The sequence below is a fragment of the Hemitrygon akajei genome, chromosome 16 (genome assembly GCF_048418815.1).
Source record: "Hemitrygon akajei chromosome 16, sHemAka1.3, whole genome shotgun sequence".
NCBI classification, from domain to species: domain Eukaryota; kingdom Metazoa; phylum Chordata; class Chondrichthyes; order Myliobatiformes; family Dasyatidae; genus Hemitrygon; species Hemitrygon akajei.
In genome coordinates this window covers 16,579,559-16,597,667 of record NC_133139.1, presented here as the reverse complement: position 1 = coordinate 16,597,667, position 18,109 = coordinate 16,579,559, and the positions used below count along the sequence as shown (strand labels likewise).

The following is an 18,109-nucleotide window of genomic DNA, read 5'->3' as shown; positions in this document are numbered from 1 at the left end:
GGTAGGGGGGGAAAGAGATAGGAGGGGAAAAAAGAGCAGGGAGAGGAAGAAGGGCCAGATGGGGAACAGTTACCAGTAGATTGAGAGCTCCATGTCCACGCTGCCAGACAGAATACAAGTTGCTGCTCCTTTAACTTGTGTTTCACCTCCATTGAGCTTTGCAAGGGGCAGAGAACTGAACACGATGTGGGAATGGGAAGTAAAATTAAAATGGCTGGCCACTGGGTGACCCCAGTGAACAAGTTACACTGCCCCTGAAGAATTATGTCACACAAACTTTCCTGTTGGAAGTGAACAACAGCGTAACTCTCTTAAAGTTAAGGTCTAACTTGACCTTTGAATGACAGGAGCAAAGCTTTACCTGGAACAAATGTCAACTATGCCAAATCAGAGATCGATTCTCGAGTTAAGCTTTATGTACTCAACAAGCAAGGTCAATTTAGAATAAAATAACCTTGCAACTGTACTACAATAATAGCTTGAAGTTGTTAAGCTGTGTGCTAAACCTCTCAAGACCATATGGCCAGCTTTGCTGCAACGTAAAGGAATGTTGCTAATTAAAATCAGGCCAGACATGTATCATTATCCTTATGCTCCTGGGGAATAATCTCCCCATTGGACAGGAACAACCAATACCATAGAATAGAAATTGAAAACGCAAATAATCAAAACTAACTTCTCAATTTTACATTCCAGGAACATATGGCCACCAACCAAAAGCAGAACACAATCTTCCACTTTATTTGAAGGCTTTGGTCTCTGAAAGCCCCGCTATTGATATGTTTGATTATAGCTGACATCAAGAGAATCCAATTCCCAGTAACACCTTCTCAAAAGGACAAGTTGGCTCAGTGGCTCTCAATTCTTCCCTCAGACACAGGTTGCCAACTGGATCCTCACTTACAAATTGAGCACAAATGCAGAGTGTAAAATAGAGATAGTCCTGGAATTGCCAATAGGAGATTTGGCATGTCACCAAAGACACAAATTTCTACAAGTGTACTGTGGAGAGTATTCTAACCGGCTGCATCACTGTTTGGTATGGGGTTGGGGAGAAGATGGCTATTGCACAGGATCGAAATAAGCTGCAGACTTGTACATTTAGTCAGCTCCACAGTATCCAAGACATCTTCAAGGAGTAACGCCTCTAAGAGGCAGTATCCATCATCAAGGAGCCCCATCACCCAGTATATGCCCTCATCTCGTTGCTACCAGAGAGGTGGTACAGGAACCTGAAGGAACACACTCAACGATTCAGGAACAGCTTCTTCCCCTCTGCTGCCCAATTTCTGAATGGATATTGAACAATTCCTCACTAATTTAGTTTTACTTTTGCACTACTTATTTAATTGAAAAATATGTATACTTATTGTAATTCAGTTTTTTCTATTATGTATTGCAATATACTGCCGTCGCAAAAACAACAAACTTCATGACATACGCTGGTGATATTTAACCAGATTTAGGTTAAATGCAATGCAAGACAGGCTCTCCCTTTGTAAATGTATTCCCCTTTTTGTAAAGGCAAATGACAAGGTTGATCGTTGATCTTTTTACATCCACTCAGTAATGTAGCCAATCATATTGCAACATACTAAAAAAAAAAATAGGCATTCTCCCCAGTGTACTGGCCAATATTTATCTCCCAAATCAACAACACACTCCTGGCCTTTCTCCTACACCTACTTTAAAAGATTTTGCTTTATGCAAACTAGCTGCCACGTTTCCTATAACATTATGGTGACCACAAATCAAAATTGGCTGCATAGCACTTTGCAACCTTCCAAAACTTGTTTATGAATACAAGTCTCTTTCTATTAAGGGACAAATCTGTCCCTTAAAAGTTGAAGTGAAAGCTTCAGCATTTTAAGACTGTGGTAATGTTTTTTTAATGCATTGTTATTGAGCTGCAGTATGCAAACACTCTGCAAATCCAACCACTCAAGTCAGCTCCCACTGCAACAAAACCACCGAGATACAAGGTTTGCAGCACACCCTGGAAAACATGGACAATTTCCCATATGTCAGGAGACCCGAGTAATCACATTGTCAAATTTGCCGATGACATTTTAGTAGGTGGGTTTATCATCAACAACGTTGAGACAGCCTTCAAAGAGGAGGTGGAAGAGCCCGAGGCCTGGTACCAGGTAAAAACTCTCTTCCTCAATGTCAACAAGACTAAGGAGATGGACACTGAATTCAGGAGAACTTGCAGCACGCTCACACCCCTTTACATCGGCACACAGCAGTTAGAAAGTGCAAGCAGTTTCAAACTTCAGGAAGTGCACATCCCACTCAACCTCCCAGAGCACACTCTACACAATCAGGAGAGCTCACTAATGACCCTACTTTCTGAGGAGGCCCAAGAGAGTTCAGAAGAATGAGAGGAAATCGTATTGAAACAAAATGTGAAAGGGATAGATAAGATGGATGAAGGAAAGTTGCTTCCAGAACTAGGGGACATAGCCTCATGATTTGGGGGAGTACATTTAAGGACCACGATGAGGAGGAACTTCTTTTCCAAGAAAGCGATGAATCTGTGGAATTCTCTGCCGAATAAAGCAGGTAGATTTTTGCATAGTAGGGGAATTAAGGGTTATAGGGAAAAGGCAGGTAGGTGGAGATGAGTCCATGGCCAGATCAGCCATGATCTTATTGAATGGTGGAGCAAGCTCGACGGGCCAGATGGCCGACTCCTGCTCCTATTTCTTATGCTCTTATGCAGAGTCCAGCTCTACATATCTACACTCCTATCATTTGACTGATGCACAGTAGAGAACATCCCAACATGCTGCACCACTATATGGCATGGAAACCGCACTACCTCAGACAGAAAGCCTCTACAACAGGTAGTCAAAACTGCCCAATGCATCATTGGCAGCAGCTTACCCACCAAATATATACAGAAAGGCATCAGAAAAGGGCAATAACACCACGAAGGACCCCACAAAACCTGTTCATGCACTCTGTCTCACACCCATCAGGGCAGAAGCTATGTGTCATCCACACCAGAACTATGAGACTCAAAAACAGCTCCTTACCCCAAGCTGAAAGGGTGATCAATACCTCCTGCCACTAACGCACCCTCTACACCCCGAAACACCTCTACTTTATCATTTTCTGTCAAGTTGAACTCAAGTTTCTATAGTCCACCAAATGAAAATGTTCCTCCAGACCAAGGTACATATAAACCATACACATAACATGAATTAATATTACCACCAACAAATACAAGGTGCATTTGCAACACAAGTTTAAAAAGTAACCAGCTTAACTACACTGGGGCTTTGTACGTGATGAGATCTGGGTGGGTGGCAGGGAGTTTGGTTGTTTTATAGTCGGTTGTGGGGGCGGGGGGGGGGGAGGAGAGAGAGAGAGAGACAAGGTGCTGTCTATCTGAACAGTTCTTCTCCTAATGCTACCTCCTGACTGATGGCAAGAGGTCAAAAGAAATTGTGACACAGATGGGAGGGACGGAGGGATCACTGACAATACCACAGGACCCGAGTATGCAGCGCTCTGATTAACATCTCTCATGGATGGAAGACAGACCTCAAAGACCCTTTCAACAGTTCTCGCTATTCTTTATAGGGACGTGGTCAGATGCCTTGCAATTGCCATACCAGGTAGCGATGGAGTTGGCCAGGATACTCTTGAGGGTGTGTCTGGAAAAATGTGTTAGAAATGGAGGTGGGGAAGGGTGGAGGAAGAACCTCACTTGCCTTAATCTCCTCAGGAAGTGGAGATGCTGCTGTGCTTTCGACTAAAGAGGTGGTGTTGAGGGACCAAGTGAGATTATCCGTTATGTGCAGTCCCAGAAACCTGGTGCTTCTAACTCTTCACGAATGAACTGTGTGTGCAGAGAGGAGTGCCCAGCCTGCACCTTCCTAGAGTCCACAACCACCCCTTTTCTCTTGTCCATATTGAGACTCGAACTACCATTCTACCAGCTGCTGTACCTCCTCTCCGTACACCATCTCATCGATGCTGCTGATGAGGCAAACTACTATCTTGTCATCAGCAAAGTTGAGGATTCTTGTTGAACTGGATCTAGCATCAACAGTATGAACAGCAGCGGGGTGAGCACACAGCCCGGGGGAGAAGGGTGGGGGTAGAGTGCCATGTAGCTAGAGTCACCTTATGCACAGACACTCCTGAGCCTAGTGTCACTTCATGGACATAAAAATCAATTTATGGATACAAGCCATCTTATTTACAAGTTTTTAATCATTGTGTTACTTAACAGTGCTTTTTTTTGTGCTGCATCAGAGCCAGATTAACAATCATTCCATTCTCCTTTACACTGGAAAAGTGACATTAAGCAATCGTCAATCTCGAATCGCACTCAGCAAAAGGTCAGGCACTATGTGTCTGGTAGTGCCACTGCCTCACAGCTCCAGAGACCAAGGTTTATTGCAGACCCTGGTACCATTTGTGTGGAGTTTGCGTGCTCTCCCGATAACTACGCATTCCTCCTGGGGCTTCAGGCTTCCTTTCACATTCCACAGACGTGCAGATCAGAAGGTTAACTGGCCACTACACATTCCCATCGTGCACAGCCGAGTATTCGAGTCTGTGGGAAGTTGAAGGCAGTGTGGCGGGAATATTAAACGGGACTGATGCAGAATTAATGCAAACAGATGTTCGATGGTTGGCGCAGACTTGCGTTGAAGGGAACTTCCCCCCCCCGATGTACAATTCTCCGAGGACATTAGTTGAAGGGCCCAAACCCGTAATGTTCTTCTCTTTGTACACGTACCACTGCAGTCAATACGTGCCCATTTGAGGGGGGTACTTATTGCCTTCACGATGGCAGCACCAACTGTTGCTTGCAGTGCTGGACGGAGTTAAATTATTGAATGCTGCTTCTAGCAGCAAAACTAATTCATAATAAAATAAAATCCAATAAACTAACTGCCGCTTGCCTGCAACCATACGGACTGTTACACAAGTGATGCGCCCACAGCTCCAATGACTTCCAGAAGTAAAAACCTTTCTTCAGTCCTTTATTAGCTAACGTACAATTACCGGTAAGCATTATTGAGCGTTACCTCTGCAATCAGCAAAAGATATGACCTCCGCCAGTCCCAAGCTACAACTGCCAAGAAATCAGCAATACACAACTTACTCCCTTTGCTTTTACCATACCCCACTCACATGACTAGTTACCATAATAAACCACACAGCGCAGAATACAAAGCAGATAAAGAACTGATACATGGTTCCTACACTGCTATAATTTCAGTAATTGATCATAGCGTTAATCTGGAGATGGTGGACAAACTTCCACGTATCATAGCCTGATCCATCGGTTAAAGGTACCCAGAATGTGTATGAGAAAATTCCCTTGGGTCTCAATTAACACTGTCAAAGATTAGTCAAAATATGTGACAGATTCCATTATCAGAAGGTACCTTTCTCAGCAAACAAAGTCAGAGGGCCATCCAGCAAAGGGTAGGGTCAGTCATTCATTCCTCGGTTCAAACATGAAAATAAACAAACAGAGTTCTATCCTAATTAATAAGGCGAGTGCCCTCATGCACTGCTTGATGAGAAACCTGGAGCGTAGAGAAATCAGGTAATTAAAAAGTTAGCAGATTCATGAAAAATTAACTGAGGGAGATCACACGTTGGTTTAAGATTGATTTATAGTCAAGATAGCAGCAATGGTTGAGCTTGTTGCTGAAATGAGGAGGTTATCACAACATTAATGATGACATCATACAACAACACACACAAAATGCTGGTGGAACACAGCAGGCCAGGCAGCAACTATAGGGAGAAGCGCTGTCGACATTTCGGGCCGAGACCCTTCGTCAGGACTAACTGAAAGGAAAGATAGCAAGAGATTTGAAAGTACTGGGGGGGGGGGGGGGGGGGGGGAAGGGGAAATGCAAAATGATAGGAGAAGACCGGAGGGGGTGGGATGAAGCTAAGAGCTGGAATGGTGATTGGCAAAAGTGATACAGAGCTGGAGAAGGGAAAGGATCATGGGACGGGAGGCCTCAGGAGAAAGAAGGGGGGGGGGGGGGGGAAAGCACCAGAGGGAGATGGAGAACAGGCAAACTAAATACATCAGGGATGGGGTAAGAAGGGGAGGAGGGGCATTAACGGAAGTTAGAGAAGTCAATGTTTATGCCATCAGGTTGGAGGCTACCCAGCTGGTATATAAGGTGTTGTTCCTCCAACCTGAGTTTGGATTCATTTTGACAATAGAGGAGGCCATGGATAGACATATCAGAATGAGAATGGGACGTGGAATTAAAATGTGTGGCCACTGGGAGATCCTGCTTTTTCTGGCGGACCAAGCGTAGGTGTTCTGCGAAACGGTCTCCCAGTCCGCGTCGGGTCTCACCAATATAGAAAAGGTCACACCGGGAGCACCGGACGCAGTATACCACACCAGCTGACTCACAGGTGATGACATCATACTCTTTTAGATGCTAGTATGGAGAAATCAGTTTGCAGAATAAGTGGGACAGTCTATGACTTGCTGTTCCATTGCAAACTCCAAGCCCTCCAAGATCTAACAACACAACTGTTCTATATAGTAGTTTCTGGGGCATCAGAATGGTGCTGCTGATAGCTCTAAGCTCCAGTAACATGGATACAATCTAATGCTGTCTGTGCAGTGTTTGGACACTCTCCCCACAAGTTTCCTTTTGGTACACTGGCATCCATGCACATCCCAGAGATATGCTGGTTGGCAAATTAAACCGGGCTGCAGTAAAGTTCTCCTGTTGTGTAGGCGAGTGGTGCATCAGCAGGAAATTGACAGGGCTGCGAGCAGAACAACACAGGATCGGTTAAATGGATCCATGACAGGTCCACACTGAGTCAGTGGGTTGTGGGGTGGGGGGGGGGGTGGGTCGGTTTCCATGCTGTATGAAAATGACAAAAACTGGCACTCGCATCTCACTGCTCAGGATTGCCAAATAAAATCTAATCTAACGGGGAATGACTCAAGAATTTGGGCATTACGTGAGCAAGGTGACTGTTATTACCATGGAATCGTATAGCAGCTTCTGAAGAAATAAGGAAGATTAAAAATAGCGCCAAGGCCACCTCAGCCTTTCTAGTAATGACTTGCACAGAGAGAGAGAGAGAGAGCGCAAAATAGGTTCTGTTCCCTCAACCGGCCTGGCGATTTCCAAGAAACCTAGGGCAGGGGAGCATTAAATCAGGAAGCTCACAAGTCAAGGTTATTTCCCCTACCCACTTCCCTTAATGTCCTCAAAAGTTTTCCAGTGATAGCTGTGACCGAAATTAGTGCACTAATTCAAAGCGTTAATCACTTTACATGCTCAAAATAAAACACATTGTGAGTAATACACTCACCTTCAGCTCAGAAGACTCCCTCCAATGAGATACGAGTAGGTAACCCATGTGAAAATTCTCGTGTCATGTTGTAGCACAGATACCATCTTACTGATCTGATATTAAACAGATCTTATCCACTCTCAGATGAGCATAAACACCCCATTCTGAGAACCCAGAGAGACTGACCGAGTCAACTCAGCATTTATCGCTTAATTAGCATGATTAGGCCTAGAGACCAAATGGTCAATGCTATGATAAATAATTTGCAGAAAGGTCCGTGGGATTCGGCATCACACAGATGTTGTGGAAGGCCTTTTCCTTGCACAATCTAACATCGCAAATCAAAATGGGTTTGTAGAACTAGGTTCTGGACGGAGCTGGGACACTCAAGATACAATGTCATAAAAATTACCGGTAGCTGCTCGGGAAAGATGTGGTGCTTAGAGCGGACTCGTGATCAGCAAAAGAGGAGATACAGTACAAGAGACTGTAGATGTTGGAATCTGGAGCAACAAGTTACCTGCCAGAGGAGCTCAGGCAGCATCTGAGAGAGTAAAGTTGTCGATGAACAGGGTGATAGCATAGCAGCGAGTGTAATGCTGTTACAGTTCCAGTCTCACTGTCCATGAAGAGTTTGTACACTCTCCCCATGACAACGTTGGTTTCTTATGCATGCTCCAGTTTACTCTCACATTCAGAACACATTCTTGGGGCTAGTGAGCTCTGGGCATGCTACGTTGGCGCCAGAAACATGGCGACACTTGTGGGCTGCCCAGCACAATCCCTGATAGGATTTGATGCAAACGACACGTTTCACTGTATGTTTCGACGTACATGTGACAAAAAGATAATCTTTATACTTCAGGCCAAAACACTGCATTAGGGCAAAAGTGGATCAGGTCAGAGATCCAGGGCAATGAAAATGTTTGGACTCCCGGGGGAAGGTATAGGGAAGTCGAAGGAGAAATATTCTACGAGAACCCACCAATGACAGGTAGCTAATATCCACCTCCAAGGTCTCGTACTTGCCTTGACAAGACAATTCGGATAGGTACATGGATGGGAAGGGTGTGGAGGGCTATGGGTTCACGTGTAGGCTGGTGGGACTAGGCAGATTAATAGTTTGGCAACCTGAAGTGCCCGCTTCTGTGGTGTAATGTTCTATGATTATAACTCGTCCGGGGAGCAGCAAAGCAGTTGGCAAAGATAAGGTGGCGTGCTTCTAAATCAGGGGAGTCAAACTCATTTTAGGTCACGGGCCAGATTGAGCAAAATGCAGCTTCATGCAGGCCGGATCAGTCGGACGCGTGCGAACGCAGCTTTCGTTGCCTCCGTTTTTTCAGCCTGCTCTCATGTGTCTCAGTCTCTGCTATAACTACAAAGTGTTTCACTTTACAAATTCCGTTTCCTATGAAGAAGACTGCCGAGCAAGACTGCCAAATAAACACTAAAAACCCTGAAAACCTGGTACCTGAATAAACTCAGCATTAGCCATATCATACGCCATAGGCGCTTCGATTACTGGGGCCAGCTTTAATAGTAATTAGATATTATCTCGCGGGCCAAAGATAATTCCACCGCGGGCCGGATTTGGCCCGTAGGCCTTGAGTTTGACATATATGTTCTAAATGAGCTGTCCTCACCAAACGCGTGCAATCACGAAGGTTGCACCCCGGTGTGCAGTGGGAATGGAAGGAAGTCACAGAACTCACCAGCAGCTCAGAATCTACACCTTTATCGCACACTAAGGGTTAGAGTGATAATGCTGGAATCGGTTGCTGAATGATATCAAAACAAAGCTTCTAATTTATAGGATTAGCAAACAATCTTCCTCCCACCACTTCCCACACAGTAGAAGGACTGATTTTGATTATAATTAACCATTCCATTGTCTCACTGTTTAGTTCAACACCAAAACTATTTACCATTTACCTCCCAAATACAGATGAATTTATTATGCCAGCATTTAGACTGAAAAGAAACTACCAGCTAAAAGTTGAATTGGACCAGGTAATCTGGCATAAGTAATTTGCAAAAAAAAACAAAACAATTTACACCAAGCTGATATCCAGCTTCCGAATTAACATCTCTTAAATCATCAACTGCGACTATGATATGGTTATAAAAGAAAATGTTACAGTTAGAGAGAAGAGGCAGTATAGGCAGACAATGAGGGTGCAGTTATAACAAGGTAGATTGTGAGGCCAACAGCCTCACTGTACTTGCTGGCTCTTAGATCAACACAGAATAGCAAAGAAAATCACTTTAGCAAAAATTAACCATCATAATTCTGGTTCTTCAAGAAGCACTCTACCCAAGAAATTAGATAGTTACAACACAGATTGCTCAGATCCATGCTTCCCCAGTTAAACTCAATTTTATCTCCTCATCGTATAATCATACATTTTTAAGCACTTTTAAGGTTGCAGAGGGCTCTTGGAAATTTTGATGGTATTTTTTAATCAACTGCTAACAGTGTCAATCATCAAATATACACCGATAGTATGTAAAAGCTATCTGACTGACTATTGGGGCAATGTTAATTATGTTAAGAAGAATCTCATCTTCTCAGCAAGCTATCAGCAGACTCATCGAGTTAGATGCGATGAGAAAAAGGATGCCAGAGAAGAAAAGGCCCGCAAGGAGGCCAAGCCCCTGGACCATGCTCGACTCTGGCTTTCCTCCACTGTTGTACCGATCCCTCCACACTGAAATCACCCACACATCCCAATTCCCATTCCAGTTCAACCAGCAAATCAGTTCCAGCATCAGGATTGGACTCTGGGGTGCCCCTGTATCCCCCACTCCCAGCAAGTTCCATCCACAGAGATTACCAGGCAGCAGGCCGACACAAGGGTGCAAACGAGTGGGAAGACACTTGGAGGACAAATGCACCAAATACTTGTGGTTTGTTGAAGCACAAATTAAGTAAATGTGTTTCGTGTGGTGCGTGGCCAAGTGGTTAAGGCGGTGGTCTAATGATCTCAAGGTCGCTAGTTCCAGCCTTAGCTGAGGCAGCATGTTGGGTCCCAATGCCTTTCCCTTGGACAACATTGGTGGCCTGGAGAGGGGAGACTTGCAGCATGGGCAACTGCAGGTCTTCCATACAACCTTGCCCAGGCCTCAGCCATCATCGAAAAATCGATGGACAGCCGAAGAAATGAGTTTCAACAAATATTAATAGTGGGATACCAATAACTTATAGGGTGGCGTGGTAGCATAGTGGTCAGCACAGTGCTTTACAGTACCAGTAACCCCAGTTCAACTCCCGCCACTGTCTACAAGAAACTTGTACATTCTCCCTGTGACCACGTGGACTTCCTCTGGTGTCCTTCCTGCAATCCAAAGATGTACTGACGAGCAAGTTAATTAGTCATTGTAAATTGTTCCGTAATTGGGATCGGATAAAATCAGGGGATGCTGGGTGGAGCGGCTCAAAGGTCCAGAAGGGCCTACTCTACACTGCATCTCATTAAATTAAAACATGGTATTTCAAGTGCAGTGTCAAATGTACACCTGATCACAGATCTACAACTTCAACACGAGAAACCTCGGAGGTGACAGTTGCTGCAAACCAAAAGACGGATTGCCACAATCAGATACCAATTACTGATGTGACACGTAACTAAGAGGACAGCAAAAGACTGGCCACCGTCTTTCAAATGGTTAGCACTTCCCATATTAGCTAGAGTTGCAAACATTTTGCATGCAAATGTGTAATGTGCAAAAGAATTCAACTCCCTTCCTGTCCCCAATAAAGCTTCAATTATTAAGCCAGCACAGTTAAGAGCTCCTACCAGCTTCATGGTTCATTTGAGGTTCTGATGGCCCCTTAAAAATCATAATTTAAGGACTTTAAAGGCTGCATTAAATTACCACTGCAGCTTAAATGATACAATAGGGAGTATTAAAGTACCGCAAGTGTTCATAACAATCACCATTAAAAAGGAGTTTACTAACATGCAGTACTAAAACAATGAATAATTAAGTTGTCATACAAAATAGCTGGTGTTCACTCAAGAGGCAAAGTTTCAATAGAATTATAGAACATGCACCACATGAGGCAACTGCTCAGCCCAGCAAATCTGCAGCAGCCAGTTAGTCTCACGCTTCTGCTAATTCCCCGCAGATCTCCGATATTTCTTTTATTTCAAAAGCGCCTGGTGAATTTTAAGACTCCTTTCGATATCCACCAGCAAATGAATTTCAAATCGATATATTCACTAGATGAACCATGTTTATTAGCTATCCCACTAAATCTGTGTTCCCATTACTTTCTTTGTTTTTCCTCTTTATTTTACATCCTCTCAAAGTTCAAAGTAAATTTACTATCAAAGTGCATGAGATTCATTTTCTCACAGGTATTCACAGTAGAAGAAATGCAATAGAATCAATTGAAAACTACACACAATGACAAACAACCAATGTGCAAAAGACAACTGTGCGGATACAAAAAAAAGTTAATTATCAACTTTCACAAATGTAAAATAATGTCCAAGTAATCTCCCTCTCAGTCTCTTCTGCTCTGAAATTAACAGTACCAAATTGCTGAATCTTTCCACTCAACCATAACCCTTCATTTAAATGGGTCCAACATTTGACAAGATATCAACTACTATAACAGAGTTATCCCCCCCGCCAAAGTACTATCCATTGGCAAGTCAATCTTGCCATTTCAAATCAACCAACAGATGACAACTTCTGCCTTTATTTCTTGATCTAGTCCTGTTTCATCACTATGACACAAGTCTTGAACTTAACACACCTGTCACAATAAATATTCCAGGAATGTTATTCCCCTCCTTCCTGATTAAATCATTTGACGTAGACACAGCATTACAAGCTCCCGCAAACAAGAGAGCCTCTGTGAACAGTGACTGCTTTTGTGACATTAATTGAGAAATATTGCCTAGAGCTCTTGTCAAACAGTCTCATGGAATCTTGCACACGCATGCATCACAGGCACATCCTCCCCACCATCGAGGAAGTCGTCGATAGGCTATGCCTCAAGGTGGCGGCTACATCATTAAGGATGCGCACCGACCAGAACGTGCCCTCTTCTCATTGCTACCATTAGGGAGGAGATGCAGGCAGAGGTTATGAGGAGGATCAGATCCAGGTTTATTATCACCGGCATGTGTCTTGAAATTTGTTAACTTAGCAGCAGCATTTCAGTACATCATACAGAAAAAATATTAACAAGTAAATCAGTTACAGTATAATAGTATATTAAAGTAATTCATAAAACAAATATTAAAAAAGTGAGGTAGTGTTCAAGGGTTCAACATCTATTTAGGAATCGGATGACAGAGGGGAAGAAGCTGTTCCTGAATCACTGAGTGTGTGCCTTCAGGCTTCTGGACCTCCTACCTGATGGTAACAGTGAGAAAAGGGTGTGCCCTGGGTGCTGAAGGTCCTTAATAATGGACGCTGCCTTTTTGAGACACCGCCCCTTGAATATGTCCTGGGTACTTTGTAGGCTAGCACCCAGGATGGAGCTGACTAGATTTGTACCCTCTGCAGCTTCTTTCGGTCCTGTACAGTAGCACCCCCCCCTTCCCCCCCCAATACCAATGATGCAGCCTGTTAGTATATTCTCCACGGTACATCTACAGAAGTTTCTGAGTGTATTTGTTGACATACCAAACCTCTTCACACTCCTAATGAAGTATAGACACGGTCTTGCCTTCTTCATAACTACATCGATATGTTGGGACCAAGTTAGATCCTCAGAGATCTTGACAACCAGAAACTTGAAGCTGCTCACTCTCTCCACTTCTGATGCTTCTATGAGGATTGGTATGTGTTCCTTCGTCTTACCCTTCCTGAAGTCCACAATCAGCTCTTTCGTCTTTCTGACGTTGACTGGCAGGTTGTTGCTGCAACACCACTCCACTAGTTGGCGTATCTCCCTCCCGCAGGCCCTCTCGTCACCACCAGAGATTCCACCAGCAATGGTTGTATCGTCAGCAAATTTATAGATGTTATTTGAGCTATGCCTAGCCACACAGTCTGGGTATATAGAGAGTAGAGCAGTGGGCTAAGCACACACCCGAGGTGTGCCAGTGTTGGTTGTCAGCAAGGAGAAAATGTTATCACCAATCCGCACAGATCTGGCTAAGTCAAGAAACCAGCTGCAGAGGGAGGTACAGAGGCCCAGGCTCTGTAACTTCTCAATCAGGATTGCGGGAATGGTGGTGTTAAATGCTGAGCTACAGTCAATGAACAGCATCCTGACGTAGGTGTGTGTGTGTTGTCCATGGTAGTCTAAAGCCACGTGAAGAGCCATTGAGATTGTATCTGCCGTTGACCTCTTGTGGGATGTTCCCTTTTGAACATTTGGCATCTGCATTTACCCTGTACCATTCAAGTACTGATTAGTGACTGAAATTTGAGATGTTCTCAAGACCAATTAACACAAATCTCAATGCAATTCAAAAGGTTATATAACCCACCTTCCAAAACCTTCCCCCACTCACCTGGCTACCACCATCTACTCCTTCCACTGTTTCCCCCACCCCCACAAACCTCTCCTTCCTGCTCAGCAGGTCACGAGGCATCTATGGAGGAGAGTTTAAAAAAAACATCAGGACTGGACAGAAAGTGAAAAGAAAGCACACTAAGGTGGGGATGGGAGTCCAAATGGCAGGTGATGGTACTGTGCAAAATACACAAATTTACAGATATTTTCAATTTAAACACGATGGACCTTACAGCTCAAGTGAACCAGTTTTAAGTTAAGCAATGTCTGCAGCTGCTATTTGTACATAATCTGCAAGGTAACCTTTATCGTACAAGTATTTTGCCGACATGCAATTCCTCCCCCGCAACGCTCCAGCAAGTTTAATCCACATCTGCAAAACATTACATAAAACAGCCAATGGTGTAGCAGAATGCCAACAACACTCAGTTTTGTGTTAAAAAAAAAAGGAAGTTTGATTAACAAGCTTTAAGTGGTTTGCAATGAATCACTGCAGTGTTCTTCGGATACAATCAAATATTTCAAAAATTGTCAACACACTCATCTCTGTATTGGAAGCTGTCAAGTTCAACTCAAATCAAGACCTATGTGGAAATAAGTAACACAGTCCACATTGAGAAAGTGTACAACACTGACAGACGTCCATGTTGGTCCATGGCCTCCTGTACTGCCATGATGAAGCCATTCTCAGTTTGGAGGAACAACACTTCATATTCTGTGTAGTCTCCAACCAAACAGCATGAACATTGACTTCTACAACTTGCAGTAATTTGTTGCCCTCTTCCCCTCCTTTTTTCCATTCCGGCTCCCCTCTTACTCCTCCTCCCCATCTGCCTATTACCTCCCTCTGGTTCCCTTTCTCCTGTGGTCAACTCTCCTCTTCTATTAAGATTCCTCCTTCAGCCTTTTACACCTCTCACCTCCCAGCTCTTCACTTCTCCCCCTCTCCCACCCATCCACCTGGTTTCATCTATCACCTGCCAGCGTGTATTCCTTCCCCAGCCCCCATCTTCCTTCCCGGTCCTGATGAAGAGACTCGGTCCAAAGCATAGTTTGCTTATTTCTCCTCATAGATACTGCCCAACCTGTCGAGTTCCTCCAGCATTTTGTGTATTACTGATATAGCTGTTTTCTGTGGAGATGAAAGCTGCAATCGGTACCATATGTTCCAAGCCATTTTTCCCCGAACAGAGCAGGTGTGCCTCGGCCTGAAACATTTAACTTTTTATTCCGCTCCATGGATGCTGCCTGACATATCAAATATACTTGCAACTTACTTTCTAAAAGAAGAATGGTACAGTTTTGGTTGCGTTCCTAACCCACTTCCATTTTTTGCTTTTGGTTATTACTGGCACAGCTGATTAAATATTATTGGGGTACTATTCTGTGGGCTCTAATACTGGTAATTAACAGGAGCAACAACAAGCTTTGAGCAGCACACACAAAACTGTTCAGGGCAGGATAGGAAGAGAAAAGAAGTCAGAATAAGAAGATGGGGGATGACGGGAAGAAGTGCAAATGGCAGGTGATACAGTACTGTGAAAAAGTCCTAGGCACATAGGAACGGCTAGGTTGCCAAAGACTTTTGCACAGTACTGTATTTGTCAACGTGGAGCAAAGAGCAAGTTTGTAAACCTGGCAGGAGCTAAGGAAGTTGGGAGTGGCTAGCCAGAGGGCTGGAGGACAGGTGGCAGGGAAGTGCCGGGGACAGGTGCAGACATACACAGCCCTGAGACACCAGGCAAGGTAATTTGATTCCAAACAATCAGTTTATTGACCATTACAGAATGTCTCTCTGATCCTTCCCAGTACTCCCAACCACAATTTCCCCTTTCCACTCTCGGTCCACAATAGAGACCCATATCAGAATCAGGTTTATCATCACTCACATATGTTATGAATTTTGGTTTTCTTCTGGCAGCAGAACAGTGTAATGTATAAAACCATTACAGTACAAAAGTCTTAGGCACCCGAGCTATATACACGTGGGCAGTACTGTAGGTGAGACCAGGTGACAAGAAAGTGGGTAGCAGAGGAGTTTCGAGCAAGTTTGTGTGATCTTGCTGTGCACATAAACCAACACTTCATACTCAGCAATGACTACTTCATAAAAAAAAAAATTCATTGCCTGGAAATACTTTGATGCAGGGGTTGTGGAAGGCATTTAGAAACACGAACTATTTCACTTGGCTTCTCCTCGTAACTTGGTTCCAGTACTATTACACACAATAGTCACCCATGCTCAAATATTGAGATGAGTCCATCACCTTCAGATAGTAACCTTGGTGAGTGTCTGCCTGTTACATTACATCTTTGAAATTTGGTTTAATCGATAAATTTGATTTTGAATTTCAGAATTCATATAATAAACCCAAATATAATGCCTGTAGTCCATCTCACACACAACTGCAGAATAAATGGGGGGGGTACAGGGGTATGAAGTGCAAGGGAAGAGAGGTCACACACCTCGTCATATGAACCTTCCAGCCACACAAGGAAAAAAAGGAGGTATCTTGACAGCTATCAATTATTGGCCAGTCAAGCAGAGTTCAAAAAGGTACCTGTAAAACTACAGTCAGCCCTCCGCATCCGCGGATTCAACCAACCGCGGACAGGATCGAAAAGAAAACCCGGTTCTCTCTCCAGTACTCGTCGTTTGAGCATTGTTCACCTCGTGTCTCATTTGTTCACTATTGTGTTGTGAGCGAGAGGAAGGAGTTCAAGGCTAGTTAGGGATGGCTGGCTAGCTACGTAAAGTGCTACAGCCTCAAGAACTTAAAGATCACAGGCAGCATCAGTGTTCCCAGAAGAGCTACGATGGCTGCATCTGTACTGAACATGTACAGACTTTTCTCGTCATTATTCCCTGAACAATACAACTATTTACATAGCATTTACATTGCATTAGGTATTATAAGTAATCTAGAGATGATTTAATGTATACGGGAGAATGTGCGTAGGTTATATGCAAATACTACACCATTTTATGTATGGGACTTGAGCATCCATGGTATTTGATATCCGTTTTGGGGGGGGGGGGGGGTGTCCCGGAACCAGACCCCCGCAGATATGGAGGGCCAACTGTACTACCCGCTTTATCTACAAAAATGAAAAAACCTTCTCATGCAGGGTCGCAACCTTAAATATCGACCATCTCTTTGGCCCCAGAATTCCTTCACTTTCCGTGACACAAAGGAGGAAAGGAGCATCTGAAGTCACATGACCAAAGCAGCCCACAGTTCAGTCAATAATGAATTTCAACACGTGTATAAAAAGGTAACACTTTCACTATCTTCCCCTCAAGTCACAACGGTCTGCTGACTGCAATTTGCTGCCACAGACCTCTTCCCCTCGCTCTTCATAACCCCGCGCCCTCCCATCTGTTCTACAATTACCAGAAACGCTGTTTCCTATCATTACAAAAACACAGTTCTTCCAGAATGAATGTGAAACAGCCATCTGCCAATGACTAGGCCTTGCAGGCCAAGGTTTGGAGGAGGAATTACAAAACCAAATACTGATTTACATTCATACTACCCACGTACTCTTGGTTCCGTGCATGAACTGCAGATGACAGGCAATTATTCCATTCATTAACCTCAAAGGCTTTCATTTACTCTTGTACTTACTTGTTTATGCATCTCAAGATTGAGGCCATATGACATCTCGTAATACTGAAATAAAAACAAAACCGCATATTAGCAAAGCAACAAACATTCAAACTAAAAGCCACAGAAGCTGGTTTTAATGCAACACGAGGGGATAATCTACAAATCTTGAACGGAAAGATTTTAAACCATTGGTAAATGTCATTTAATTCAGCAAACATGGTAGGAGTTCAGGAACTAATTCTTCCTTGATAAATTTGCATAACTGGTCATCTCCTAGACAGCATTCAAGTTATTTCAGAGTCAGCATTATTATTTTAACAAAGAGGATGTGTTTGACTTTAGTCTATACCAGAATCCGGCAGAGTAGGACAGGTCAAACTAGATGTTGCAGGTTGGAGTCAAATAAGGTCTATCTTCTGCCAGAATCTTCAGATATAGTTCCGGATGTGTGATTGTGCTGTTAGTAGGTGGCAGACCTGTGAGAAAGTTCATCAGTCATGGGGGAGGGGTGTGGATTTTGTTTGTCTTGGGGGTCAGCAAGCAGACTGAGAAACTCTGCATGGGAATCAATGTGGAAACATTACCAGAGATCAGGCAGTGCTCTCCTGGGCAGCAGCTGAGCACTTTCCTTGCTTGCTCTGTTAACTGAAGACATAACCACAGGTAGTGGACGAGGGGCTTCACTTAGGCTTAGAGT

At 43.9% G+C, this 18,109-nt stretch overlaps 1 protein-coding gene across 3 annotated transcripts in view; it reads right to left on the bottom strand.

Annotated features, from left to right (window-relative positions):
- The window catches only part of LOC140739784 (transducin-like enhancer protein 4), a 184,786-nt gene that overhangs the window by 131,171 nt on the left and 35,506 nt on the right, over nt 1-18,109 (bottom strand). For 2 of the 3 annotated variants that reach the window (XM_073068300.1, XM_073068301.1), the window contains exon 4: nt 17,431-17,475. The exons of the other annotated variant lie outside the window; for it this stretch is intronic. In XM_073068300.1, coding sequence (XP_072924401.1) covers nt 17,431-17,475 — 45 coding nt within the window. The remainder of the gene's footprint in view (nt 1-17,430; nt 17,476-18,109) is intronic. 3 annotated transcript variants of the gene reach the window in all.